This window comes from Arachis hypogaea, chromosome 10 (genome assembly GCF_003086295.3).
Source record: "Arachis hypogaea cultivar Tifrunner chromosome 10, arahy.Tifrunner.gnm2.J5K5, whole genome shotgun sequence".
NCBI classification, from domain to species: domain Eukaryota; kingdom Viridiplantae; phylum Streptophyta; class Magnoliopsida; order Fabales; family Fabaceae; genus Arachis; species Arachis hypogaea.
The window spans coordinates 99,990,670-99,999,358 of NC_092045.1; the positions used below are offsets into that span (position 1 = coordinate 99,990,670).

The 8,689-nt window shown below is 32.7% G+C and overlaps 1 protein-coding gene and 1 long non-coding RNA gene across 3 annotated transcripts; one reads left to right on the plus strand and one right to left on the minus strand.

The window, feature by feature from the left end:
* Positions 1 to 1,895: 1,895 nt before the first annotated feature.
* Positions 1,896 to 5,141, minus strand: LOC112716114 (probable glycosyltransferase At5g03795). Its single transcript, XM_025767968.3, has 4 exons — positions 3,977 to 5,141; positions 3,754 to 3,884; positions 3,184 to 3,532; positions 1,896 to 2,714 (listed from the first exon to the last, which is right to left on the minus strand). Exons 1-4 carry the CDS (start codon positions 4,568 to 4,570, stop codon positions 2,049 to 2,051), a joined length of 1,740 nt encoding a protein of 579 aa, XP_025623753.1. The 5' UTR covers positions 4,571 to 5,141; the 3' UTR covers positions 1,896 to 2,048.
* Positions 5,142 to 5,821: 680 nt separating this feature from the next.
* On the plus strand, positions 5,822 to 6,915 carry LOC112717818 (uncharacterized). Of its 2 annotated transcripts, none has more exons than XR_011866818.1 (2): positions 5,822 to 6,223; positions 6,311 to 6,915. It is a non-coding gene; the product is annotated as an uncharacterized lncRNA (long non-coding RNA). The 2 variants fall into 2 exon arrangements; XR_011866819.1 differs by having other exon boundaries at positions 6,684 to 6,915.
* The last annotated feature ends 1,774 nt before the right edge of the window (positions 6,916 to 8,689 follow it).

The following is an 8,689-nucleotide window of genomic DNA, read 5'->3' on the forward strand; positions in this document are numbered from 1 at the left end:
AGTACAACTCCCTCCCTCTATGAAGATCCACCCAATCTTCCATGTGAGTATGCTTAAACCATATCATGAAGACCAAGATGAACCGAGTAGAGGTGACTTGATTCGTGCTCCACCTGTGGTGATTAGGTCCTTCGATAAAGAAATCAAAGAGATTTTAGCTAATCATGTCGTGTGATGAAGAGGAGTACCACCAAGTATCAAATATTTGATCAAGTGGAAAGGACTCCCGATAATCGAAGCTAGCTGGAAAGCTCGTGAAGATTTGTGGCAATTCCAAGAATGCCTAGAGTGCTATCATTAACAGAACGTGACGAGGACATCTGCACATTAGGTGGGGGAGAATGTCACAGTAAATTTTAGAAGGTTAGATTTAAGGTTTAATTACTTTGTTGGTCCCTATAGTTTCGTGAAATTTTCAATTAAGTTCCTATACTTTTTTCTTTTTAATTGAGTCCCTACACTAATTTTTTTTTCAATTAAGTTCTTAGTAGTAATTCGCTTAATTTTATAGGGATCCAACTCAAAAAAAGAAGGTGCATGCTATGGTACCTATATATACTTGTCTAACTTACTAAAAAGAGATAAAAATTAATATTTAAATTAAAAAATATAAAAGTAAATAATTTTTTAATATTTAAAACTTACTACAAAAAGCAATTTCGACAATTTCGGCACCAAAGTTAAAAGGCATGGGAAAATTGGCCAAAAAAGAATTGGCATAGGGACCTAAATAAAAGGAAAAAAAAAAGTGTAAGGACCCAATTAAAAAAATTTTGGTGCAAGGACTCAATTAAAAGGAAAAAAAGTATAAGGACCTAATTGAAAATTTTGCGAAACTATAGGGACCAACAGAGTAATTAAACCTAGATTTAACGGTGTTTGTATAATTTTCTAGAGTGTTTGAAAATGCTCTATATGGTTCCAGAACGTTATAGAATGTCCTAAAATGTCCCGAAATACCCTAGAAGATTTTAGAAGACTCTAGAAGGTCATAGAAGAATCTAGAAGAGTGTGGATGTATATAGAAGTATGAAGAGTAGTATGAAATAATCTAGAAGTATTTAGAAAGTTGTGGTAGGATAGATATTTGTAATGAAAGTTTTGGATTATTAATCTGGATCGTTGATTAGATTTAATCCTAACCATCCATTAAGGAGATAGATGGCTATAAATAGGAGGAGAGAGTTAGAGTTTGAGTGTGAGAGTCATTTGTAACAAACACTTGAGTAATAAATCGTTCTTTTCACCAAAGCTTCCTTTCTATTGTGTTCTCTTGTGTTCTTAATTTTCTTGCTAAATACTGAAAGTTAGACTGACTTTATATTAATTCAAAAGGTTGAGTAAGTCGAGTGTCGACACAGTAGTGTTGGAGTGTGTCCAAGGACAGGACAGCTGCCTTAAGATATTACTTTCTAAAGGATAATAATATTTAAAAATATTTAAATTTTTAATAATAATGAAAAACAATATTGATACATAAATATAAAAAATCAACTACATCGAGAGATATATATTTGGTACTGTTGAAATATTTGATTGAATTGTTATAAAAAGTTTGAGTATTTTGTATGATTATTTTATTTTCATAATTTAAATTATTTTTATAAATAATTATTTAGTAAAAAAATGTATAGAGTAATATATATAAATATAAACTTGTATACTTATATTATGATTAATTTAATAGTTGATTTTTATATTCGTCTTGTGAAACAAAAGAAGAGTGTTAGGGACCAGCAGTTTTTGTAATTTGTAGTCATCAATGATGTTTTTAATGGTAATGGTGTGAGATTACTCACTTTTCTTTTGCTGGTTACATATTGACCAAAATTTAATAAAGTTGGTGGCCCTAGACTTTTCCGAAACAAAAACCTTAAAATATTGTCAAACAAATATCATCATCAATACACCACACCTCTCTTTCCTTTTTCTGCTATAACAGAATCAGCACTTTCACACTCTGATCAAATTCCAAATAAAAGAAGATAAACAAGTGATCAAATTTAGACAAAGTATGAGCTCTCTACGAAAAATATACTTGCTATAATTTAAGAGTGGCTTATTCGGAAAAGTCTATTGTACCAAATGGAATGAAGCAACATATGAAACAAATCATATTTTACAGGCTTAAAATGCCACACAAAATGTTTTTGCACCTTCTTCACCCTCTTATGCATCTCCAAGTACTTCTCTTGAGATATTGAAAGCAGAATGCTCCTCAAATTCGGAATATCTTTCTCCGCGACGAACACGGCAAAAGATTCCCAGTTCAAGACCTCAAAGAGAGGTGGTATGAAGTTATCAGATATGATCACCGGAACACATTCATGGAAGATTGCCTCCACGACACGGGGGCTGTTAACTTCATGCCCTCTAGCACAAATGCAGAACTTGCTACTCTTCATTAGCTCAATGTAGTTTGCATTGCCCTTCACATGTGGCAATGGACCTGATATTTTCATGTCAGGTTCTTTGTTCTCCCAGTGATTAAGCAGAGTTGGCCGAACATAGCCGTGTAATCCGCCGGCGAAGAATGCAAGGATAGGCCTCTCGGAAGGGGGGTTTCCCCCTATGTTTTTGGCAGGGTTGTTGGGTGATCTTATGTATGTTTCTGGAAGAGAAACATCCTTGCCTATTTTGAATCCTACTTCGATGTCCGCGTTGCAGAGGGCTCTGATGCAATTTAGAATTCGCCCTCTTGTCTCTGCAGGAGCCTGGTGATGAGAAATGGTGCTTGTTAAAACTACCCTTCCCACTCAATTTACTGCTCAAACTGCTTCAACAGAAATTCATGATTCAATCATACATGGGCTAGTAGACATGACATCATGCATGGAATACTACAATCCATAACTAACAAGATAGAATTTAGGGAGAAATTTACTAATGCTACTTATCAAAAGTTATCAATGATGCAAATTACAATATGTTTATTTAAGGTATTCCTCTGTGCTTTCTTTTCAACCCTGCTCTAAGATCGGAGCGATTAGCAACCATCCCTTATTCCACGGATGATCCCTATAGTTGCTGTGGTTATCATATTTAATGAGAATTTGCATGAACATGAGCAAGACAATGATGCAAATTGCAATGTAAGAGAGAACACAAGCAGACACTATATTGATTATCTTGAATACAAGAACAAAATTTGGAAATATTGTAGATGTGTGGAAAGAGGCATACCCAATCATGGCAAGCAACGACAAAGTGATCTGCTCCATCAGTTCTACTCCAAAATGGATACTTTCCTGCAATCATGTCCACATGCTTTGCCATGTACTGGATTAAGTTTGAACGATTGTGTGAGTTTCGAACATAGATAGTCAACTGCAACAATCTTGAACTGAAAGGTATGTAGAACAGGTGAGCCGATTCGGGATCTTGAGTGACAAAGTGTTTGTTTTCCTCCATTAGTTTCATGAACCATCCTTCAGATGCATATATTCCATCCAGTAAGGGCTCATGAAAGATGGGTCTGTCTCCATCTTTGTAGATGTAAACTTTGAGCATCTTCTCCATTAGTTCATAACTCCTACACAGTCATGATTATTTGAATGATATCAATTAAACCAAGACATAAAAAGATATATGATGGTACTAGAATGGTAATCCAGACAACAAAATAATTCGATGTACTAAACAAAATAACAAAATGAATCTATTATCAACTTAAATCAATCTAAGATGTAATAAGATATTAATAGTTTAACCAGAATTAGGCCATTTAATCACATTGTCAATTATTCATCATACCTTTTGAACATGGAGACATTCCTGTAGAGAGGCGGGTAAAGTCTCGAATCATTCGTGATGATAGGTGCATTTTCGATCTCAGATCTTGCATGAAATATTTCCTGATCAACAGCTGAAGACCTTGTTGGTTTCTAAAAACATTCAAAATCGAGACGAATAAGAAATCTACTGATAAAGTTCAATCTACAATACTGATTTTTCGACCCATCATTCAGTTACATACCACTAATTGGGATGAATCATGACTTTGCTGCAACAATAAGTTCATGTCGGATATCGAAACTACTTTAGAGGGCTTCCCTTTGGGATTCTTTTTAGTCACATACTTGCCATTACCAACCTTCGAATTATTACCCAGCAAAGAACCAGAACTCTCACCCTTTGTCGTGTCTTTTTTCGCCAAACTTGAATTGGACATGACAGACATCATTGGACTTGTTGAATCTGTTTCTGAATTTAGTGATGTTTGATTTGACAATGCCACCATACTCTGTGGTGCTGGTGCATTGTTAGAAGGTGCACTATTGATGGATGAACCATTGCCATTATTGTGAACTAGTGAACTTCTATCTTGATCTAATTGGGATGCAGGAGTTGAACCATTTGGGTGTGTATTATCAATATTACCCTCCAGTTTAGAATCAACCATAGATGCATCCATTGAGAAACTAGTAATCTTGCCAGCAAGGGAAGTAACAAATTCACTATATGGAAGTTCAGAAAACTGAACCACTAAAACTATAACTACTATCACTCCTAACAATGAAATTAACCTCTTGGTTTCAGCATGACACAGGAATTTGAATCCCAGCTTCATCTTATAATTTGCAAAAATGTAAAAAAGGTACCAAGACTTAACTGGGAAGCTATGAACTGAAACTTCATTGAACACCCATCATCAAATGCTGCTCAAAGTTCAAATCTTTGGGCTTCAATTAAAATCAATGTGCTAAAAAATTCCATGATCAAGTTCAGGTTTGTTGGAAAAGCATAGTTTTGAAGATTGCCACGTGTCATCCAAATGCAGCTATTAACGAGTTAACTTCCTCACCTCTTGAGATGTCAGAAGCAGAAATTGAAGCAAACCCATTGAGATTAACCACCGAAAGTTAATAACTTTGGATCTTGTGCTATGGCTTCGTAGTTGAGAAGGGAATACTAGAATGGGTCAGTTTTGTTACCGACAAAAACATAGGAAACAGGGAATTTTTTTGTATCTGGGAAATTAAAGAAAAAAAAAGAAAAGATCTAAGATCTAATATGTAACCAGCACGCGAAGAATAAGTCAAACACTCTTAGGGTCCAAAATCCAAATCCAAACTACTACATGTTAATGTGATAACTGATAAGTAATAACCTTAGAATTTTAGTAATAATAAATTAATAATAGTGCATTCCAATTAAATGAACATCATGTTAAAGAAAAAGCGTGTCACAGTGTCGAAGGTCTGTTATTTATTACTATTCGAGGAGTAAAAATAATTCATGAATGCAAATTTGAGCTGCTGAGAAGAGTTAGCTTTTTATTTATATTTATGAGTAATTTCTGAATGAAAAAGTTTAGTAATTAAAAATTTTCAGTTATAATTAACCAAATTTTTTTATAATTTATTTTATTTATATAATTTAACAATAATTTTATTTTTTATTTCACTCTTCTATCATCAACTCCACTTATTAATGACATTAATTATAATAGGAGAATTATAATAATATGTATACAGAAATTCCTTTATTCCTTCTCCGTAAATGCATGAGGAACACGTGGTTAAAGAGTCGGGCTGTGGAAAAATCATGGTTCTGAAAATCGAACCGGACCGGCCGATTCAATCGGATTAATCGAGAACCAATCATCTAACCGGTCCGGGTAAGATAAAAAATTGTCTGGCAAAAAATTAGTAAAAAAACCGATCAAACCGGTAATTAACCGGTGAACCGGAAAAACTGTTCGGTTTTTAAACGGTTTTTGGTTTGAAAGTTAAAAAACTAAACGGTGTCGTTTTGGCTCTTTAAAAAAAATTAAAAAAAAAAACGCCTAAGATTAAAGCCCTAAATCCTAATCAGTACCCCTTTTGTTCAGTCCCTCACCTCACCACACCTCAACCCTAATTTCCTTCCAATCTTCCTCCAACCCCAACGAAGAGCAGCCGCCACCATCACCGCTATCCACCCTCATCGTGGGTCGTTGGTGCTTCTGCCCTCCTCGCCCTACTCCTCATCGTTTTTGCTTGTCACCTCTTCTCTGCTTCCTGTCAATCTTCCCGTTGCTGCCTCTTTGCTCCGCACCGTGTCTCGTCGTCGTTGCAGACGTTGCTTCTCCTTGCCGTTGTCACCTCTCAAAGATCCGCTTGGAGCTGCTGGCGTTGCAATCTCTGTCGTCGTTGTCCTCGAGCCCTCTCTCTCCTTCTCTTTCTGTCTGAGCAGAATTTCTTTCCTCCTAGCCGTCACTTCCCTTCCTCCCTCGTTGCCGGTAAGCGTGCTACTTCAATTTATGATGTTGCTGATTTTCTGAAATAATGGTTTGTTTTGAATGATTCTGTTGAAATTTTTTTTGCAGAGTTAATTTTGTTTATGGAATTCTGAGTTGGGGTTGATGGTTGATTTTAACAGTGGTTGTTAATTTTGTTAATTTTGTGTTCTGAGTTGGGGGTTGTTGGTGATATAATTCTGAATTTAATTTGGGTGATGATTGCCGAGTATAAATTCTTTGTTTATTTATTCTGTTTTCGGATTTTCTAACTTTGGATGCTGAGTCCTCTGTGTTTGGATTCGAGTTTTTATTGTTGAATATTTGATTAGAAGTTTTTGTTAAAATTTTTGTGATTCTGAATTTTTTGTTGCTGGTGGTTTGACTTTCCATGTAAGTTTGTTATTCTGATTTCTGTTTTGTGATTCTTGAACATGATCTTTTGGGTTCTGGCCTCCAAAAGCAAGAAGTGTATGTTGTTGCAAAAAATGTGATTAGAGGTAAAAGAGAATTTCTCTGAGATGATGAACTTGGATAGAAGAATTATGTAGCACCAGTTTATTGTTGTGCAAAAAGTCACAGAGAGAGTGAGAGAGAATTTGAAAAAAGAAAGAAATTGATTTAATTATGATCTGTAGGTTTCTTTTATACTGAAATGAACAAATATTTATAATAAGTTGCTTTAGTTTCTATAATACTTACATGTATATTAAATTTTAATAATTTTATTATATATTTACTTAAAACGGTTTAACCACGGTTCAACTCCAGTTGAATCATTGAACCATTAAACCGGTCACTTGACCGGTTCAATGACCGGTTCGGTTTTTGCAACCTTGGGAAAAATAACGTTGGTTTTAGAGGGGTTCTTTATGGCTGGCTTGCAACTGGTGTAAGGGCGCCTCATATAACTTCTGTGCAAACGCAAGGATTGATTGGGTTGGACTTCTTCTTCCTAAAAAATGGGTTTCCTATAGCAGTTTATTGTTATTCTTTTCTCCTTGTACGGAGTTAAAAAATACAAAAGAGAAACGGTTAAAAACAAAAAACTGCCTATAGAATGAAACTGATACATAGAAGTGTCTTTGTTGATTTGATTAGAGTATTGAGGTGATTTTTGTTTTTTAATAACGAGAAATACACAATGTAAATAAAAAGAAAAATAGAATACAATGAAATAAAATCTAATATAGATAAAATAGAAAAATTAAAAGTGTACATGAATGATGTGAAGCGTATTTAATTATTGAAGTAAAATAAAAATTAAAGAGGATCAAGTAAAAAATAAAGTAGGGTTGAAATGATTTAAAGTAAAAAAAAAAATAGGATGAAAACTAATATATATTATGTCATGTTATTTTTTTTATCTACCTTTTAAGTTAAACCGTAAAAAAATACAACAATATAAATAAAGATATTATCGAAATTAAAAATAGAGTAGCTTAAAATGATTTAATGAAGTATTTTTTGACTGAATTATTTAGGCTTTTTGAAAATAATGCTAAATATTGTTTTATATGAATTTTTTATATATAAATTAATGAAATAAATATTGTGTTATCAATATGTTTAATTTAGGGCAAATCACAATAATAAATTAAGGGGAGCAAAATTTTACAGAAATCCGCCAAACCAAAATCTACTTCGTGAATCCACCAGTGCACATTTATATGTAGTTCGAACCAGCCTGATTCGACTCTATTTCTACATAATTCGAACCAGCTTGGTTCGAATTATATACAAACACACGCACACACTAATTCGAACCAGCTGGGTTCGAATTATACACTTATTAAAAAAATTAATAATTTAAAAATTAAAAAATATATATTTTTTATTTTATACATTAAAAAAAAGCTAACAAAATATTTAATTACGAGACTTCTTTAAAATATTAATGAGCTATTAATTCGAATTCCATACAATACTCTTTTGTCCATTTTTAATAGCTCATGAATATTTTTTAATAAATTTATTTAAATTATACTACAAAAAATATTTGATCCTATGCAAAATAATTTAAAAAAAATTGCTTAAAAAATGTTAGGAGTACTATAAAAATTTGTAACGTTCTAATAACTTAGGTAAATACATGCATGTACTCAAATTTTAAATAAAATACTCTGCATAGTCAATAATTATTTAGAAATGAAAGAAAATATTTTATTCCATATAAAACAATTAAAAGTATTTTATTCTATACAAAATAATTTTAAAAAAATGGCTTAAAAGATGTTATGAGTACTATAAAAATTTGTAATATTCTAGTGATTTAGGTAAATACATGATAAAAATATTTTTTCTTTAATTTTTAAATTATTATTGACTATGTAGAGTATTTCTTTAATGTCCTAAGTCATTAGGATATTACAAATTTTTATAGTACTACTAACATTTTTTAAGCCATTTTTTTAAATTGTTTTGCATAGGATCAAATATTTTTTGTAGTATAATTTAAATAAATTTATT